Genomic DNA, 21,637 nt, shown 5'->3' with positions numbered 1-21,637 from the left:
TGAGCCCTGGGATTTCTTTGGAAGGAATGATGCTAAAGCTGAAACTCAAGTACTTTGGTCACCTCATGCGAAGAGTTGACTCATTGGAAAAGACTCTGATGCTGGGAGGGATTGGGGGCAGGAGGAGAAGGGGACGACAGAGGATGAGAATGGCTGGATGGCATCACTGACTCGATGGATGTGAGTCTGAGTGAACTCCGGGAGTTTGTGATGGACAGGGAGGCCTGGCGTGCTGCGATTCATGGGGTCGCAAAGAGTTGGACACGACCGAGCGACTGATCTGATAGAGCATAGTCCGTCTTTGTCTTAAAAAGATTTTTTTGGCTGTGCTGTCCAGCTTGTTTAATCTCTGACTAGGGATTGAACCTGCCCATGCCCTTGGCAGTGAAAACACAGAGTCCTAAGCACTGGATTGCCAGGAAATTCCCAATATTTCTAAATTTATTGATTATATGGAAACATGCACAAGCATACATACATTTGACTTCAAAATATCAGCCTCTTCTTTCCTCTAGGAAAACATAGATGATAAGGGGGCTTTTTTTCCCTTCATTCTCCCTCTGAGGCATCTAACAAACTGTTGCTCCATGAACACAATCTTCCCAGCCACTCCCAGCTACCCTGATGGCCCCACTCTGTCACTGAGACCACTGTCTGCAGGCTGCAGACTCATCCACAGACTCAGCCCTTTCAACAGAATACTGTTGCTGTCATACAAACAGTGGATGCATATGTTCCTGCAATTGACATGCCACCACACAAAATAATCTTGGTTTATTCAGTTTTAATGAAAGAATTAAGGGTGAAAGAAATGTGGAATGATCTACTTCACACCCGCTAAGATAGATATTGGAACTTGCCAGGTTACGCTAGTGGTAAAGAACCTGCCTGCCAATGCAGGAGATGGAAAAGATGAAGGTTTGATCCCTGGGATGGTAAGATCCCCCGGAGGAGGAAAAGGCAACCCATTCCAGTATTCTTGCCTGGAAAATCCCATGGACAGAGGAGCCTGGCAGGCTACAGTCCATAGGGTTGCAGAGAGTCAGACATGACTAAAATGACTTAGCACTGCACGGCACAGATATTATTAAAACAGAAGAATAAGGGTTGAGGATGAGGACATAGAGAAATTAGAACTCTGTGCATTGTTGACAGGAAGGTAAAATGGTACGACTGATGTGGAAAACAGTGTGGTGGTCCCTTAAAAAAGTAAACATAGAATTACCATATGATCCACCTTTTCCCTTCTGGATATGTACCTGCTGCTGCTAACTCACTTCAGTCGTGTCCGACTCTGTCCAACTCCAGAGACGGCAGCCCACCAGGCTCCCCTGTCCCTGGGATTCTCCAGGCAAGAGTACTGGAGTGGGGTGCTGTTGCCTTCTCTGGGATATGTACCTAGAAGAATTGAAAGCAGGGACTCGAAGAGATACTTGTACACCTCTGTTCTTGGCTGCATTATTCACAAAAGCCAAGAGGTGGAAACATCCAAGTGATGAGTAGATGAACAAAGTGTGATCTGTCCATACAATGGAATAGTATTCATCCGTATAAAGGAATGAAATTCCAGTAGATGCTACAACATGGATGTGAAATGAGACACAGAAGAGCAAATATTGTATGATGGCACTTACCTAAAGTATCTAGAATAGACATATTCACAGAGTCAGAAAGTAGGATAGAGGTTGCTGTTTAATTGGTACAGAGTTTCTGTTGGGATGTAGAAGTCCTGGAAATGGATAGGAGTGATCACTGTACAACTTTTCATTTAATACCACTGAATTGTACACTTAAACATGATTGAAATGGCAAATGGTATGTATATTTTGCTACAACTTAAGAAATTTAGAATTAAAAGAAGCTAAACTATCCTCTCGGAGAAGGCAATGGCACCCAACTCCAGTACTCTTGCCTGGAAAATCCCATGGACGGAGGAGCCTGGTAGGCTGCAGTCCATGGGGTCACTAACAGTCGGGCACGACTTCACTTTCACTTTTCACTTTTATGCATTGGAGAAGGAAATGGCAACCCACTCCAGTGTTCTTGCCTGGAGAATCTGAGGGATGGGGGAGCCTGGTGGGCTGCCGTCTATGGGGTCTCACAGAGTTGGACATGACTGAAGCGACTTAGCAGCAAACTATCCTCTAATGATTATTTTTCCATTGTTGTTTAGTTGCTAAGTCACATCTGACTCTTTGTGACCCCATGGACTGCAGCGTGCTAGGCTTCCCTGTCCTTCACTATCTCCTGGAGTTTGCTCAAGCTTATATCCATTGAGTCAATGATGCTATTCAACCATCTTATCTTCTGTCACCCCCTTCTCCTCCTTCCCTCAATCTTTCACAGCCTCAGGGTCTTTTCCTGTGAGTTGGCTCTTCCAATCAGATGGCCAAAGCATTGGAGCTTCATCATCAGTCCTTCTGATGAATATTCAGGGTTGATTTCCTTTAAGGTTGACTGGTTTGATCTCTTTGCTGTCCAAGGGACTCTCAAGAATCTTCTCCAGTACCACAATTTGAGGCGTTACCAACCTTTGGCGCTCAGCATTCTTTATGGTCCAATTCTCACATCTCACATCTAGTCAAAAACCATAGCTTTGACTAGACAGACTTTTGTTGGCAAAGTGATGTCTCTGCTTTTTAATACACCGTCTAGGTTTGCCATAGCTTTCCTTTTAAGGAGCAAGCATCTTTTAACTTCATGGCTGCAGTTACCATATACAATGATTCTGGAGCCCAAGAAAAAACAAAATCTGTCACTGCTTCTGCTTTTTTCCCATCTATTTGCCATGAAGTGATGGAACTGGATGCCATAATCTTAGTTTTTTGAATGTTAAGTTTTAAGCCAGCGTTTTCACTCTTCTCTTTCACCCTCATCAAGAAGCTCTTTAGTTCCTCTTTACTTTCTGTCATTAGATTGTTATCATCTGCATATCTGAGATTGTTGATATTTCTCCCGGCAGTCTTGATTCCAGCTTGTGTTTCTTCCAGCCCAGCATTTCTCACGATGTACTCTGCATATAAGTTAAATAAGCAGGGTGACAATATACAGCCTTGACGTACTCCTTTTCCTATTTGGAACCAGTCTGTTCCATGTCCAGTTCTAACTGTTGCTTCCTGACCTACATATAGGTTTCTCAAGAGGCAGGTCAGGTGGTCTGGTATTCCCATCTCTAAGAATTTTCCAGTTTGTTGTGATCCACACAGTCAAAGGCTTTATTGTAGCCAGTGAAACAGAAATAGATGTTTTTCTGGAATTCCCTTGCTTTTTCGATCCAGTGAATGTTGGCAATTTGATCTGTGGTTCCCCTGCCTTTTCTAAATCCAGCTTGTGCATCTGGAAGTTCTTGGTTCATGTACTGCTGAAGCCTAGCTTGAAGGAGTTTGAGCATAACAACCTTGCTAGTATGTGAAATGAGTGCATATTTTCCCATAGTCCTAGGGAAAACCATGAAGGAAGTTGAACCTTTCTTGGAGAGGATTCCCACTGTAGGTGTTCCCCCATTCCTCATCTTGCTCCATCGCTTACAAGAGCCCTCTGTGCTAGAGTGCCGCTTTCTTCAACCTCTAAGAATGCACATCACCACCCACTTTCAGGAAATGCCACCCCCACCCAGTCGTCTATGCTGTGTAACAATCACAAGAACTCAGTGGCATGTAGCAATGCATGTTTCTTCCTTTCTTGGTGTTTGCAAGTGAGCTAGGGCTTGACTGACTGACTATGATACTGACATTGATCCAGACACTGTGAGGAACAAGTCTGCGACCCTGAAGACCCATCATGGTGCACTGTTACAGTCATACCTTTCTCCCTCCCACCCTCAGCTTTCCTTCTCAGCTGACACATTAATGTCTCAAGCTCTACAATTTTACCACTGCAATGTTATGTTATGTGTTATGTTATGTTATATGTTATGAATGTTATGTAAATGATGTGGAATCTAAAAAATCATGCAAGTGAATGTATTTACAGGACAGAAACAGACTCATAGACATAGAAAACAAACTTATGGTTACCAAAGGGGAAATGTCGGTAGTGGTGGGGGTGATAATTAAGAATTTGGGATTAAAATATACACACTACCATATATAAAATAGATAATCAATGAGGACCTACTGTGTAGCACAGGCAACTGTACTTAATACTGTGTTGTAGTAACCATATGGGAAAAGAATCAGAAAAATAATGGATACAGGTATATGGATAATGGAATCACTTTGCTGTATACCTGAAACTAACACAACATTGTAAATCAGCTATACTCCAATATAAAATAAAAATTAAATTTAAAAAGAACATTATATAAAGGAAATCATACTGTAACTGTTTGGGATGGGCTTTTTTTCACTGAGCATACTTCTCTGGAGATTCATATAGGCTGGTCCATGTATCACCACTTTGTTCCTTTTTATTGCTGAGGGCTTCCCTGCTGGCTCAGATGGTAAAAGAATCCTCCTGCAATGTGGGAGACCTGGGTTTGCTCCCTGGGTTCCCTTGGAGGAGGGCATGGCAACCCACTCCAGTATTCTTGCTTAGAGAATCCTCAAGGACAGAGGAGCCTGGCAGGCTACAGTCCATGGGGTCACAAAGAGTCGGACCTGACTGAGAGACTAAGCACAGAATTTCATGGTATGGATGAAATAGCTCACCACTTACACATTGAAAGGCATCTGGATTGTTTTAGTTTTGAGGTATTAGGAATAAAGCTGCTGTAAATATTAGTATACAGATATTTGTGTGTGTATGAACATAAGCTTTCACTTCTCCAGGATAAATGCCCAGGAGTGCAATGGTTGGGTCACGTAATATTAATAGTTGCATGTTTAGCTTTTCTTAAGACCCTACCAACTTGTTTTCCAGAGTGGTTGTCTCATTTTACAATCCCACCAGCAATATGTGAGTGACCTAGTTTCACCACAACCTTGCCATTGTTGTTGTGATTTTTTATTTTAGATCTTCTAATAAGCATGTAATGATATCACATTGCGATTTCAATTTGCATTTACAATCAACTGTGGAAAATTCTGAAAGAGATGGGAATACCAGACCACCTGATCTGCCTCTTGAGAAATCTGTATGCAGGTCAGGAAGCAACAGTTAGAACTGGACATGGAACAACAGACTGGTTCCAAATAGGAAAAGGAGTACGTCAAGGCTGTGTATTGTCACCCTGCTTATTTAACTTATATGCAGAGTACATCATGAGAAATGCTGGACTGGAAGAAACACAAGCTGGAATCAAGATTGCCAGGAGAAATATCAATAACCTCAGACATGCAGATGACACCACCCTTATGGCAGAAAGTGAAGAGGAACTCAAAAGCCTCTTGATGAAAGTGAAAGTGGAGAGTGAAAAAGTGGGCTTAAAGCTCAACATTCAGAAAACGAAGATCATGGCATCCGGTCCCATCACTTCATGGGAAATAGATGGGGAAACAGTGGAAACAGTGTCAGACTTTATTTTGGGGGGGCTCCAAAATCACTGCAGACAGTGATTGCAGCCATGAAATTAAAAGACACTTACTCCTTGGAAGGAAAGTTATGACCAACCTAGACAGCATATTGAAAAGCAGAGACATTACTTTGCCAACAAAGGTCCGTCTAGTCAAGGCTATGGTTTTTCCTGTGGTCATGTATGGATGTGAGAGTTGGACTGTGAAGAAGGCTGAGCGCTGAAGAATTGATGCTTTTGAACTGTGGTGTTGGAGAAGACTCTTGAGAGTTCCTTGGACTGCAAGGAGATCCAACCAGTCCATTCTGAAGGAGATGAGCCCTGGGATTTCTTTGGAAGGAATGATGCTAAAGCTGAAACTCCAGTACTTTGGCCACCTGATGCGAAGAATTGTCTCATTGGAAAAGACTCTGATGCTGAGAGGGATTGAGGGCAGGAGGAGAAGGGGACGCCAGAGGATGAGATGGTTGGATGGCATCACTGACTCGATGGACTTGAGTCTGAGTGAACTCTGGAAGTTGGTGATGGACAGGGAGGCCTGGCGTGCTGCGATTCATGGGGTTGCAAAGAGTTGGACACGACTGAGCGACTGAACTGAACTGAACTGAATAGCTAATAATGTTGAACATCTTTTCATGTTCTTGTTTGCCATCTGTATATCTTCTTCTGTGAAATGTCTCTTCATGCATTTTTCCTACCTTCTAGTTAGATTTTTAAAATTTGTTTACTATTAGGTTTTGAATGTTCTTTATATATTCTAGATGTTAATCCTAATTTGTTAATTGCAGATATTTTCTCCTAGTCTATAGCTTGTCTTTTCATCCTCTTAACATGGTTTTTCATGGAGCAAAAGTTTTTAGTTTTGATAAAGTCCAGTTTATCAGTTTTTCTTTTTATGGATCTTGCTTTTGGTGTCAAGTATAAAGAATCTTTATCTTGCTTTGCATTTTGAAGGTGTTCTCCTGTGTTTTTTCTAAAAGTTTTAGTTGAATTTTTTGCACTCAAGTCCATCATTATTTTGAGGTAATTTTTATATTAGGTATGAGTCTTAGGTTTATTTTGTTATCTATAGATGTCCAATTATTATAACACTGTTGCCTATTCTTCTGCTAATACCAAGTTCTTTTGACTACTATAGCTATGCATCAAGTCTTTAAATTAGGTGAACTGATTTCTCCCAGTTATTTTTTTAATTAATAGAACTTATTTTGTTGAGAGGACTTAAGTTTATAGAAAAATTGTGCAGAAACAAAGAATGACCACATAGCCCTCTCAATCCCTCCTCCCCAGTGTCTCTTGTTATTAATGTTTTGCATTAATTAAAGTGGCACATTGATTACAGTTGCTGTACCAATATTGATACATTAACTAAAGTCTATAGCTTAAATTACTTTTTCTTTCAAGTCTATTGTTATTGAAGTATGGTTGATGTATAATATTATATAGGTTACAGATGTATACAATTAGTGAGTTACAATTTTTAAAGGTTATGCTCCACTTACAGTTATTATAAAATATGGGCTATATTCCCTGTGTTGGACAGTGTATCCTTGTGGCTTATTTATACCTAACAACTTGTGCTCTTACTCCCCTGCCCCTATTTTGTCCGTCTCCCATTCCCTCTTCCCACTGGTAACTACTAGTTTGTTTCTGTATCTGTGGGACTTCCTTGATAGCTCAGTTGGTAAAGAACCCACCTGCAATGCAGGACACCCGGGTTCGATTCCTGGGTCAGGAAGATCCCCTGGAGAAGGGATAGAAGTCCGCTTCTTTTTTATTACTTTCGCTATTCTGTCTTCCTCCTTTTGAATCTCTGCTGTCTGGCCCCAGTCTTGCCACAGAGAGGCCTTATGTGCTAGAATCAGATTTGTGATGCTGACTAGTGCTCTTGGCTTTGGCTTTTCAGGTTGGTACCCCCCCTCGACTGTGTGATGTGCTGCGGGTGCTGCGGGTGGAGAGGGACCAGTGCCTGCAGGAGCTCTCCCGGGAGAGCGTGGAGCATCCAGCCCCAGGTACGTGCCTACCTGCATCCACTCTGGGATATGCTCATGTCCAGTTCCAGTGGGTTGGTGGGAGGTAGGGGCTGGGCCAGCTGTATTTTTTCAGAGAATAAGCAGAGGGGAAGGGTCTAGAGTGACCCTGGTGAGCTGTCTACACGTGCTGAAAACCGCATCATCACCCCTCTTTGTTTCTGAGTTTATGGGTACAACCAGGGTTTTTGAATCATTAGCTTCTGCATGATGACTTCACCCAGGTGAGTGTTTTGGTGAGAGTTACTTGTCTTGGTGGTGTACCTCTTATCCATTCTGTCACCTCCATTGCTAGTATGACAGGGGAGGTAACAGAAAGGCAGTGTGGGGTCTGGGAAACTCAGGGTTCATTGCTGGCTGACCCTCACTGGCTGTGTGAATGTGAACAAATTATTTAATGTTCTGAGCCTCACTTTCCTGATCTATAAAACAGAGGTGATAAAGTATATTAGAATTATAAATATATGTAAGATAAAGATGTTAAATATAGGTGCTTCTTAAAGATTATTAATTTAAATATTAATTATTATTATTAGTCAAGACAGTCAATATTATTAATTTGCTCTTTACATATTAATTTTATTTCTACTCCCTTCCTTCACTTATCTTCTTAGCTTTTACTCATCTAAAGGTAGCGGAGGATGTGGCATTAAGAAAAGAATCCTTCACAAATAGTCAAACAAAGATTTGTACAGACGAGGTCTTCACTGTACTGGCTACAGTTACCGACAGGTAGAAACAACCCAAGTGTCTGTCAGCTGATGAAAGATGAAGATGTGGTCTGTACATACAATAGAATAGTGTTCAGCCTTAAAAAGGAGTGAAGTACTGGTACATGCAGCAATGTGGATAAATCTTAGGTGGTGCTATTGGTAAAGAATCTGCCTGCCAATATAGGAGAGGCAAGAGACAAGGGGTTTGACCCCGAGTTGGAAGATCCCTTGGAGTAGGAAATGGCAACCAACTCCAGTATCCTTGCCTGGGAAATTCCATGTACAGAGGAACCTCGTGGGCTACAGTCCATGGGGCTCCAAAGAGTCAGACACGACTGAGTGATCAAGCACACACGCACATGATATGATTCTATTTATAGGAAATGTCTAGATCAGACAAATTCACAGAGACAAAAGTTAGATCAGTGGCTGTCAGGGACCCAGGGGAAAGGGCACGCGGAGCACCTGTGTAGGCACTGCCTCTTGGTGGCGGTGAAATGTGTAGAACTAGGTAGAGGTGCTGGCCACACACGACTGTCCTAAATGCCACTGACTACATTTTAAAATGCTTTCACTTTCCTGCACTGGAGAAGGAAATGGCAACCCACTCCAGTGTTCTTGCCTGGAGAATCCCAGGGACGGGGGAGCCTGGTGGGCTGCTGTCTATGAGGTCGCACAGAGTCAGACATGACTGAAGCAACTTAGCAGCAGCAGCAGCAGTGGTTAATTTTATGTTATATGAATTTCTTTTCAATAGACTTTATTGAAAAGTCTCTTCCAAGTGTCTGCACCATTTAAATTTCTACCAGCGATGAATGATCATTCCTGTTGTTGTGTATCCTCGCCAGCATTTGATGTTGTCAGTGTTTTGTTTTTTTAATTGTAGTAAAATACCTACAACAAATTTTACTATTTTAACCATTTTCATCTATTTATTTTTCTTCCAGTTTTATTGAGATATAGTTGACATACAGCATTGCAAAAGTTTAAGGTATATAGCATAATGATTTGACTTACATACATAATGAAAGTATTATCACCATAAGTTAAGTAAACATCTGTCATCTTATATAGGTACAAAGTTAAGAAATGGAAAAAAATTGTATGATGCGAACTCTTCGGATTATTCTAACAATTTTTATACATACCATACAGCAGTGTTAATTGTCTTTATCATGGTATACATTACATCCCTAGTACTTATAACTGGAAGTTTGTACCTTTTGACCACGTTCATCCAATTCTCCCTAACCCTGCCTCTGGTAACCACAAATCTGATCTCTTTTTCTATGAATTTGTTTTTGATGTACAATTGACCTATAAAACTATTTAATTTCTGTTACACAATTAGTAATTTAATATTCTATACATTTCAGAATGATCACCATTGATGAATCTAGTTATGATATGTGACCATACAAAGATACTACATAGTTATTAACTATGATACTACATAGTTATTAACTATATTCCCCTCTCTGTACATTTCATACCTGTTCAGTTCAGTCAGTTCAGTCGCTCAGTTGTGTCTGACTCTTTGTGACCCCATGAATCACAGCACGCTAGGGCTCCCTGTCCATCACCAACTCCCAGAGTTCACCCAAACTCATGTCCGTCGAGTCGGTGATGCCACCCAGCCATCTCATCCTCCGTCGTCCCCTTCTCCTCTTGCCTCCAATCCCTCCCAGCATCCGAGTCTTTTCCAATGAGTCAACTCTTTGCATGAGGTGGCCAAAGTACTGGTGTTTCAACTTTAGCATCATTCCTTCCAAAGAAATCCCAGGGCTGATCTCCTTCAGAATGGACTGGTTGGATCTCCTTGCAGTCCAAGGGACTCTCAACAGTCTTCTCCAACACCACAGTTCAAAAGCATCAATTCTTCAGCGCTCAGCTTTCTTCACAGTCCAACTCTCACATCCATACATGACTACTGGAAAAACCATAGCCTTGACTAGACGGACCTTTGTTGGCAAAGTAATGTCTCTGCTTTTCAATATGCTGTCTAGGTTGGTCATAACTTTCCTTCCAAGGAGTAAGCGTCTTTTAATTTCATGGTTGCAGTCACCATCTGCAGTGATTTTGGAGCCCAAAAAAATAAAGTCTGACACTGTTTCCACTGTTTCCCTATCTATTTCCCATGGAGTGATGGGGCCAGATGCCATGATCTTCGTTTTCTGAATGTAGAGCTTTAAGCCCACTTTTTCACTCTCCACTTTCACTTTCATCAAGAGGCTTTTGAGTTCCTCTTCACTTTCTGCCATAAGGGTGGTGTCATCTGCATGTCTGAGGTTATTGATATTTCTCCCGGCAATCTTGATTCCAGCTTGTGCTTCTTCCAGTCCAGTGTTTCTCATGATGTACTCTGCATATAAGTTAAATAAGCAGGGTGACAATATACAGCCTTGACGTACTTCTTTTCCTATTTGGAATCAGTCTGTTGTTCCATGTTCAGTTCTAACTGTTGCTTCCTGACCTGCATACAGGTTTCTCAAGAGGCAGGTCAGGTGGTCTGGTATTCCCATCTCTTTCAGAATTTTCCACAGTTTGTTGTGATCCACACAGTCAAAGGCTTTGGCATAGTCAATAAAGCAGAAAGAAATGTTTTTCTGGAACTCTCTTGCTTTTTCAACGATCCAGCGGATGTTGGCAATTTGATCTCTGGTTCCTCTGCCTTTTCTAAAACCAGCTTGAACATCAGGAAGTTCACGGTTCACATATTGATGAAGCCTGGCTTGGAGAATTTTGAGCATTACTTTACTAGCATGTGAGATGAGTGCAATTGTGTGGTAGTTTGGGCATGCTTTGGCATTGCCTTTCTTTGGGATTGGAATGAAAACTGACGTTTTCCAGTCCTGTGGCCACTGCTGAGTTTTCCAAATTTGCTGGCATATTGAGTGCAGCACTTTCACAGCATCATCTTTCAGGATTTGAAATAGCTCAACTGGAATTCCATCACCTCCACTAGCTTTGTTCGTAGTGATGCTAAGGTCCACTTGACTTCACATTCCAGAATGTCTGCCTCTAGGTGAGTGATCACACCATCGTTATTATCTTGGTCGTGAAGATCTTTTTTGTACAGTTCTGTGTATTCTTGCCACCTCTTTTCATACCTGTAGCTCATATATTTTTGCAACTGGAACATTTGTATCTCTTAATGTCCCTCATCTATTTCTTTCCTCCTCTACCCAACTTCCCTCTGGCAACTACCTGTTTGTTCTCTGTATCTGTAACTCTGTTTCTGTTTAGTTTTGTTTATTCATATGTTTTGTTTTAGAGATTTCACATATAAGTGAAGTCATACAGTATTTATCTTTATCTGACTTATTTCACTTATCATAATACCCTCTAGGTCCATGCATGTTGCCACAACTGTTAAGATTTCATTCTTTTATATGACTAATATTCCATTGTGTATATATACCACATCTGCTTTATCCATTCATCTACTGATGTGTACTTGAGTTGCTTCCATATCCTGACTATTGTAAATAATGCTCCAATGAACATTATCTTTTCTAATTAGTGTTTTTGTTTTCTTTGGATAAATACCTGGGAGTGGAATTGCTGGATCACATGATAATTATATTTTTAACTTTTTGAGGACTTTCCATAGTTTTTCCAGAGTGGCTGTACCAATCTACATTCCCACCAACAGTGCATGAGGGTTCCATTTTCTCCACATCTTTGTCAACACTTGTTATTTCTTGTCTTTTTGATAATTGTCATTCTGAGAGGTGTGAGATTACATCTCATTGTGGTTTTGATTTGCATTTGGCTGATGATTAGTGATGCTGAGCATCTTTTCATGTGCCTGTTGGCCATCTGTATGTTTACTTTAAAGAAATATAATCTAAAAAAATACATAAATTTCATCATCTTAACCATTTCTCAATGTGCAGTTGTGTTAAATTCACATTATTGAGCACCCAATCTCTAAAAACCTTTTATATTGCAGAACTGGAGCTCTGTACCCATTAAACAGAAACTGCTTTTCCCTCTTCCATTATCCACTGGGAACCATCATTCTACTTTATATTTCTATGAATGAAATGGTTCTAGGTACTTCAAATAACTGGAATCATACAGTTTTTGTCTTTTTGTGATTGCCTTATGGTATCTCATTGTGGTTTTGATCTTCATTTCATGATGATTAGTGATGTTAAGCATGTTTTCCTGTGTTTCTTGGCTATTTGTATGTCTTATTTAAAGAAATGTTCTCTCAAGTCCTTTGACCATTTTTAAGTAGGGTTGTTTAGTTTTTAATTATTGAGTTATAGGAATTCTTTATATATTCTGGATATTAGCCCCTTATCAGTATATGATTTGAAAATAATTTTTGTCATTCTGTAGTTTACCTTTTCATTCTCTTGATTGTATCCTTTGATGCTGCTGCTGCTGCTGCTAAGTCGCTTCAGTTGTGTCCGACTCTGTGCGACCCCATAGATAGCAGCCCACCAGGCTCCCCCATCCCTGGGATTTTCCAGGCAAGAACACTGGAGTGGGTTGCCATTTCCTTCTCCAATGCATGCAAGTGAAAAGTGAAAGTGAAGCCGCTCAGTCGTGTCCGACTCTTTGCGACCCCATGGACGGCAGCCTACCAGGCCGCTCTGTCCATGGGATTTGCCAGGCAAGAGTCCTTTGATGCACAAAAGTTTTAAAGTTTGACTTACTATAATCTACCTAATTTTACTTGTTTTATCAGATCTTTTGGTATCATAGCCAAGAAAGCACTGCCAAATCCAATCCCATAGAACTTTCTCCTAAGAATTTTAAAATTTTAGCTCTTACATTTAGGTTCTTGGTCCATTCCGGGACTTGGTGATGGACAGGGAGGCCTGGCGTGCTGCGATTGGTGGGGTCGCGAAGAGTCGGACAGGACTGAGTGACTGAACTCAACTGAATCGTTCTTTTGCATTTAGACATTCAGTTTTCCCAGCACCATTTGTGGAAGGATAGTCTTTTTCTCATTGAATGGTCTTGGCATCTTGGTAAAAAAAATCACTTGACCATACATGTGAAGGTTTATCTGGGGGATGTTTATCCTATTCCATTGGCCTATTCTATATGTCTGTCTGTATTCCATTGTCTATATTCTATATGTCTGTCTTTATGCCAGTACCACACTGTTTTGATTACTGTAGCTTTCAAATAGGTTTTGAAATCAGGAATTATGAGATCCTCAACTTTGTTGTTTCTCAAGATGGTTTTAACTATTCCAAGATCCTTGGATATTCCATTAGGAATTTTAGGATGAATATTTCTATTTCTGAAAAGGAAAGTGTTAGTCACTCAGTCATGTCCAGTTCTTTGCAACCTCATGGACTGTAGCCTGCCAGGCTCCTCTGTCCATGGAATTCTCCAGGCAAGAATGCTAGAGTGGGTAACCATTCCCTTCTCCAGGGGATCTTCCCAATGCAGGGATGGAACCCAGACTCCTGCATTGCAGGCAGATTCTTTACTGTCTGAGCCACCAGGGAAGACTGATAATTTTAAATAAATCCTAAATAAATAAATATTAAAATGTTTCTGTCATTTGGATTTTTTTTTTTTATGGCCATGCTATGTGGCTTGTAGGATCTCAGTTCCCTGACCTGGGCCCCTGAAGTGAAAGCAGTGGGTCCTTACCACTGGGCCACCAGGGAACTCCTTGTCATTGGAATTTTAATACAGATTGTATTAAATCTGTAGATCACTTAGGGTAGTATTGACATCTTAAAAATATTAAGTCATCCAATCCATGAACACAGAATGTCTTTCCATTTATTTGTGTTTTTAGTTTCTTTCAGCAACATTTGGTAGTTTTCAGTGTGTAAGTCTTTCATCTTGTTGGTTAGGTTTATTCCTAAGTATTTTATTCTTTTTAATGCTATTATAAATGGATTTGTTTCTTAATTTCCTTTGTAGGTTGTTTCTCATTAGTTCATAGGAATGCAACTAATTTTTGTGTGTTGATTTTTAAAAAAATTTTTACAATCTTGTGTTCACTTCCACCTCACAACAATGCAATCAGCTACAACTACACACATATCCCCTCTCTCTTGAGCCTCCCAACCCCACCCTACCTCTCTAGATCATCACAGAGCACCAGACTGAACTCCCTGTGTTATACAGGAACTTCTCACCAGCTATCCATTTTACACATGATAGTGTACATATGTTGATGCTAGTTTCTGCATTCATCCCCCTCTCTCCTTCCCCCACTGTGGCCACAAGTCCATTCTCTACATCTGCATCTCCATTCCTTCCCTGCAAATAGGTTCATCAGTACCACTTTTCTAGGTTCCATATGTGTGTATTAATATACAATATTTGTTTTACTTCATTCTATATAACAGGCTCTAGGTTCACCCACCTCAGAACTGACTTAAATTCATTCTTTTTATGGCTGAGTAATATTCCACTATATATATGTACCACATCTTCTTTATCCATTCATCTGTTGATGGACATCTAGGTTGCTTCCATTGTCTTGGCTGTTGTAAATAGTGCTGCAGTAAACACGGGGGTACACGTGTATTTTAGAATTGTGGTTTTCTCAGGGTATATGCCCAGTAGTGGGTTTGCTGGATCGTATAGTAGAGTTATTCCTAGTTTTTTAAGGACTCTCCGTACTGTTCTCCATAATGGCTATATCAGTTTATATTCCTACTAGCAGTGTAGGACGGTCCCCTTTTCCTCACACCCTCTCCAGCATTTATTGTTTGTAGATTTTTTGATGATGGCCATTCTGACTGGTGTGAGATGATGCCTCATTATAGTTTTGATTTGCATTTCTCTGATAATTAGTAATGTTTGTATATTGCTTTTATATCTGCCCTGTCACTTTGCTGAATCCACTTCAGAAATCATTAGGGCTTTCTACATGTAAGATCACATTGTCTAAAAACAGATAATTTTACTTTTTTCCTTCCTTCTTTTATTTATTTTTCTTGCCTAACTGTTGTAGACTAGAGCTTCCAGTGGGCTTCCCTGGTAGCTTAGCTGGTAAAAAATCCGCCTGCAATACAGGAGACCCTGGTTCAATTCCTGGGTTCAGGAAGATCCCCTGGAGAAGGCACAGACTTCCCACTCCAGATTCTTGGGCTTCCCTGGTGGCTCAGATGGTAAAGAATCCAACTGCAATGTGGGAGACCTGGGTTCAATCCCTGGGTTTGGAAGATCTCCTGGAGGGCATGGCAACCCACTCCAGTATTCTTGCCTGGAGAATCCCCATGGACAGAAGATCCTGGCGGGCTACAGTCCATGGGGTTGCAAGGAGTCGGACATGACTGAGCAGTTAAGCACAGCACAGTACAGGGCTTCCAGTACTACGCTGAATATAAGTGGCAAAAGTGGGTATCCTTGTCTTGTTCCTGATCTTACAGGAAAAGCTTTCGGGCTTCATCACTGAATGTGATGTTCACTGTGGCCTTTACATATATGACCTTTATTTTATTGAGATAGTTTCCTCCTATTTCTAGTTTAAGTGTTTCTATCATGAAAGGATGTTGATTCTTCACCGGTTGAGATGATAATGTGTTTTTTGTTCTTCTGTTAATGTGGTGCATCACACAAAGCAATCTTCATATGTTGAACCATCCTTGCATCCCAAAGATAGATCCCACTTGGTTATCGTGTATAATTCTTTTAATGTGCTGTTCAATTCAGTTGCTAGTATTTTGTTGAGAATTTTTGTATCATTGTTCATCAGGGATATTTGTCTGTAGTTTTCTTTTCTTGTAGAGTCTTTATGTGTGTTTGGTATCAGATAATCCTGGCCTCATAGAATGATTTTACAAGTGTTTCCTCCTTTTCAGTATCTTGGGAGTGTTTGATGAGGCTTGGTGTTAATTATTCTTTAAATGTTTGTTAGACTTCATGAGTGTGGCCATCTGGCCTTTCCTTTGTTGGGAGATTTTTTGTTACAGATTAAGTCTCCTGACTAGTTAGAGGTCTGTTCTGATTTTTGTTTGCTCCTGCCTCCGTCTTAGTAGTTTGAGTGTTTCTGGAAAATGATCCTTTTCATCTAACTTATTCACCAGGCATATTCTTTTGTAGTACTCTTCTCTCCAGGTCATGGTCTTTGTTCAGGAACTTCTTGAGCTGTTGGTTATCTGCTTTCTTGTTGTCCCCCGTGGCCAGGCCCATGACCCCTTTCCCACCCAACCCCACACACTCCCAGGAACCAGCCACCACCCGAGCTGCTGTTCCTGCTGTGTTGTAGCCTCCTTGTCCTCTTAGCTGTGTCTGTGATGCTCCCCTCTCTTCTCCCTTCCTGTCTGCTTCCTTGCTCCAGGGAAGACAACTGTTTGACATCTAGTCTATTTGTGATGGTGGCTGTAAGGTGGAGGCAATCCCATCTATGTATGTGAATTTCATTTCAATTTTTGAAAGGAAAGAAAAAGGAAGAGGAGTGGAGGTGAGGAGAGGGGAAAGGAGAGGCCCAGGCTTTTAAATTAGACTGTGTGATCTTAAACAAGTCCTTAATGTCTCTGGACCTCAATTTCCACATCTGTTTTATGGGATTTGTGTGAAAATAAAAGCATTCATTCAAAAATATTTTTTTTTAATTTTATTTTATTTTTAAACTTTACATAATTGTATTAGTTTTGCCAAATATCAAAATGAATCCATCACAGGTATACATGTGCTCCCCATCCTGAACCCTCCTCCCTCCTCCCTCCCCACACCATCCCTCTGGGTCATCCCAGTGCACTAGCCCCAAGCATCCAGTATTGTGCATTGAACCTGGACTGGCATCTCATTTCATACATGATATTTTACATGTTTCAATGCCATTCTCCCAAATCTTCCCTCCCTCTCCTTCTCCCACAGAGTCCATAAGACTGTTCTATACATCAGTGTCTCTTTTGCTGTCTCGTACACTGGGTTATTGTTATCATCTTTCTAAATTCCATATATATGCATTAGTATACTGTATTGATGTTTTTCCTTCTGGCTTACTTCACTCTGTATAATAGGCTCCAGTTTCATCCACCTCATTAGAACTGATTCAAATGTATTCTTTTGAATGGCTGAGTAATACTCCATTGTGTATATGTACCACAGCTTTCTTATCCATTCATCTGCTGATGGACATCTAGGTTGCTTCCATGTCCTGGCTATTATAAACAGTGTTGCGATGAACATTGGGGTACAGGTGTCTCTTTCAGTTCTGGTTTCCTCAGTGTGTATGCCCAGCAGTGGGATTGCTGGATCATAAGGCAGTTCTATTTCCAGTTTTTTAAGGAATCTCCACACTGTTCTCCATAGTGGCTGTACTAGTTTGCATTCCCACCAACAGTGTAAGAGGGTTCCCTTTTCTCCACACCCTCTCCAACATTTATTGCTTGTAGACTTTTGGATCGCAGCCATTCTGACTGGTGTGAAGTGGTACCTCATAGTGGTCTTGATTTGCATTTCTCTGATAATAAGTGATGTTGAGTATCTTTTCATGTGTTTGTTAGCCATCTGTATGTCTTCTTTGGAGAAATGTCTATTTAGTTCTTTGGCCCATTTTTTGATTGGGTCATTTATTTTTCTGGAGTTGAGCTGTAGGAGTTGCTTGTATATTTTTGAGATTAGTTGTTTGTCAGTTGCTTCATTTGCTATTATTTTCTCCCATTCTGAAGGCTGTCTTTTCACCTTGCTTATAGTTTCCTTTGATGTGCAGAAGCTTTTAAGGTTAATTAGGTCCCATTTGTTTATTTTTGCTTTTATTTCCGATATTCTGGGAGGTGGGTCATAGAGGATCCTGCTGTGATGTATGTCAGAGAATGTTTTGCCTATGTTCTCCTCTAGGAGTTTTATAGTTTCTGGTCTTATGTTTAGATCTTTAATCCATTTTGAGTTTATTTTTGTGTATGGTGTTAGAAAGTGTTCTAGTTTCATTCTTTTACAAGTGGTTGACCAGTTTTCCCAGCACCACTTGTTAAAGAGATTGTCTTTAATCCATTGTATATTCTTGCCTCCTTTGTCAAAGATAAGATGTCCATATGTGTGTGGATTTATCTCTGGGCTTTCTATTTTGTTCCATTGATCTATATTTCTGTCTTTGTGGCAGTACCATACTGTCTTGATAACTGTGGCTTTGTAGTAGAGCCTGAAGTCAGGTAGGTTGACTCCTCCAGTTCCATTCTTCTTTCTCAAGATCGCTTTGGCTATTCAAGGTTTTTTGTATTTCCATACAAATTGTGAAATTATTTGTTCTAGCTCTGTGAAGAATACGGTTGGTAGCTTGATAGGGATTGCATTGAATCTATAAATTGCTTTGGGTAGTATACTCATTTTCACTATATTGATTCTTCCAATCCATGAACATGGTATATTTCTCCATCTATTAGTGTCCTCTTTGATTTCTTTCACCAGTGTTTTATAGTTTTCTATATATAGGTCTTTAGTTTCTTTAGGTGGATATATTCCTAAGTATTTTATTCTTTCTGTTGCAATGGTGAATGGAATTGTTTCCTTAATTTCTCTTTCTGTTTTCTCATTATTAGTGTATAGGAATGCAAGGGATTTCTGTGTGTTGATTTTATATCCTGCAACTTTACTATAGTCATTGATTAGTTCTAGTAATTTTCTGGTGGAGTCTTTAGGGTTTTCTATGTAGAGGATCATGTCATCTGCAAATAGTGAGAGTTTTATTTCTTCTTTTCCAATTTGGATTCCTTTTATTTCTTTTTCTGCTCTGATTGCTGTGGCCAAAACTTCCAAAACTATGTCATTCAAAAATATTTAACACTTCTTGTTTTGAGATGAAAATGGTAAGATTGATGGCATGTAGACTCCTCTCTTATGGCTTAGGAATATGTTTTTGTACACTTGGCAGAGACTTGATATGCAAGCTTCATCATATAGGGGTTGCTTTTTCACACATCACAAAAGATCAAGAGCTCATGCAGAGTTCCTGGGTGTTATCAGATCCCATATTCCTCCTCTCTTTCTGCTCACTGTGTGACATGCACCGCCAGGTTGTAAGGTGGCTGCAGCACCTTACGAGGAGGGGAGAGTATTTTGGGCGAAGAGAGATGAAAATCATGAGTTCAGATCAAGACACACATAATGGAGACTTCAGAGGAGGATTGGGCTGGGGAACACTTTTCTTTGGGTGGCAACTGAGACTGAGGTTGTAGGAAGAGTGGCCTTGAGATCCCTGCACTTACCCACCAGGTGCAGTGGAGGCAGGAGGAAGATGGTGCCATGGGAAGCAGAGGTCAAGCAGTGTGGATGCTGTGATGTGCTCTGGCCAAGTTACTAGCCTCTGCATGAGGGATGGGCAGGATGAGAACTTCCTTCCCCTATGCTGGCTATGGAAGGTGCTTTGGGGGAACCAAACTGGGACCTTATGGCTCAGAGGGGGCCCACCATTGAGTCACAGCCTCCTGAATTCTGGGGCACCCTCTGCCACCCCAGGAACAGCAGCTGCCTGCATGTCCACAAGGAAAATGTCTAAAATTCCAGTGACAGAGTGTGGGACTTATATTCAGGCCTTAGGGATAAAGCCCAGAATGTCAGGCCCCTGGGAGAGATGATGGTAAACTTCAGCTCACATCAAGAAGTTACAGATGGTTATTTTAAAAATTAGCATCTGAAGTGTTTAAATATGCCATTGTTCCCCAGGGCTCCAGGATGAGGTTCAGCTCCTGACTTGGCCCTTGTTCATGCATCCACTCCAAATATTTCCACTTGGCTCAACCAAATTGCTTACAACTTTCTGACCATGTCAGTTCTCTCATGCTTCCGGGCGTTTGCACGTACTGATCCCTCTGCTTCGGCTCCATTTCCTCTTCTCCAGTCCTGTCAGCCACTCCTCCAGGAGATGATTTCTGCTGGCATAGCTGGCCACCCTGACTTCTGCAGGATCACCCCACCTCCACCCCCAACATTTCTTTCCCTCCTGGCACATCTGCACTGCATCATGGAGATGTGTTTGCTGGACTGGGACAGACTGTGTCACTTTCCTGTAAGACCGAGCACTTGGTGTGTGTTTGTTGACTGACTTACAAGGTGAATGAGTGCAGACCCTTGACTGAGAGTAGACAGAGGAGACCTGAAGGAGACAGAGGGACATGAGGCAGAGCCTTTGTGGTAGAGGATGTGGTTGCTCCCAGCTTGCCCAGCTCATCACAGACCAGCCGAGGTGAGTGGTGTGGCCACGTTGCCCATGGCAGGTGCTTCCCAGAGCCTGACCTGGCCCATCACCCTGTGGGCGCTGACCTCAGATTGCAGGACCCGGGAGGCTGTGAATATACCCAGGTTGACTGACTTGCAGCAGGTCTGACTGTCTTCTATTCCCAGAGTCCTACTTGGGCATCCAGGGCTGAGAGGGCTCATTAGGGACTCCCGCCAGGTTCTGCTGTGAGCTCTTGGGGAGACCTTGCTCTCTCCATGCAGTGAGGCCGTCCTTTACTCGCAGTGTTTGCCACTATGTCCTGCCAGGCTGGTGAGCGAAGGGCCCAGGCTGACCCCACCCTAGCACAAAGGCTCAGACCTCTTCGATCTCTTTTGCATTTTGGCCTTCTGCAACTTTTATTTAGGAAAAAGTGTCTGTTGCTCTGAAAACCTGGTTTAAAAGCCCCTGAGGCAGAAGATGTGTGAGGACCCAGCCTCCTGGGAAAGTTTTCAGGCCTTTTCTGCTCAGAGGTTGAGAAAGCTGAGCCAGAAAAGCCATCATGGAATTTAGAATGGATGTGGTGGCTGCAGGGGAAGATTCCCTCAAAGAAAGAAAACAGGAGAAACAGCAAAGCCATGGAACCCTTGGGTAGGCTCAGCCCCAGTATCCCCATCAGAACCTGGTGGGTGGAGGGGCTGGGCTGAGGCTGCCTGGATGTGGGTCCAACCCTGTAACTCTGCTCAGGAGCATGACTCCTGAAGGCCCTTCCATCCCCAGGAAGGATCTGTCTGGTGCCTGAGGCCAGAGGGGGCTGGCAGATTCTCTGCTGGGGGTACAGGGTTAATGGTTAAGCTGACTGGTCTTCCCTGGGGAGGAGGTTAATGTTTGAATGCTAAGAGAGGCACAGGAAACGCCACTCACCAAGCTGTCACCAAACTCGGCACACTTATCACAGATAAAAAATTAACTCCTCAGCTATTCTGGGCTAGGTGACCAAGGCCTTCCCAGCATTTCCTGGGAGCATTTCAGGGTCACCCTAATAGCTGCATGGCCTGCCTTACTGGGCTATTTATTACTCTGTTTTCAGAAGCTGATACCCCCTCAGAGCTGGCTGGTGGCAGGGCTCTGCCTCACCCTAGGGAGGAATGTTCCAGAGACAGAGGGGTGGCAGGAAAGGTGTGGGCTTAGTGGTTGGACAGACCTGGGCAGGTGCACTGCTCTGTCACTTAGGGGCTGTGTGACCTTGGGCAAGACCCTGATCCTCTCTGGGTCTTCATGTCCTTGCCTTCAGAGTGGGGACTCACCATCCCCTTTTCCTCTTCTCTTTGCCAGTGGGCTCCCCACTCCC

The 21,637-nt window shown here is 41.9% G+C and overlaps 1 protein-coding gene across 4 annotated transcripts in view; it reads left to right on the top strand.

The window, feature by feature from the left end:
- Positions 1-21,637, top strand: part of SCTR (secretin receptor) — a 74,728-nt gene that overhangs the window by 7,882 nt on the left and 45,209 nt on the right. For all 4 annotated transcript variants that reach the window (XR_009490579.1, NM_001099021.2, XM_059874680.1 and 1 more), the window contains 1 exon segment: positions 7,359-7,464. Coding sequence is in view for 3 of the 4 variants with exons in the window: in NM_001099021.2 (NP_001092491.1) it covers positions 7,359-7,464 (106 nt within the window). In the remaining variant the exon portion in view is untranslated.

This window comes from Bos taurus, chromosome 2 (genome assembly GCF_002263795.3).
Source record: "Bos taurus isolate L1 Dominette 01449 registration number 42190680 breed Hereford chromosome 2, ARS-UCD2.0, whole genome shotgun sequence".
Lineage (NCBI taxonomy): Eukaryota > Metazoa > Chordata > Mammalia > Artiodactyla > Bovidae > Bos > Bos taurus.
Note: the sequence above shows the minus strand (reverse complement) of the source record. Positions and strands in the feature narration are given on the sequence as shown.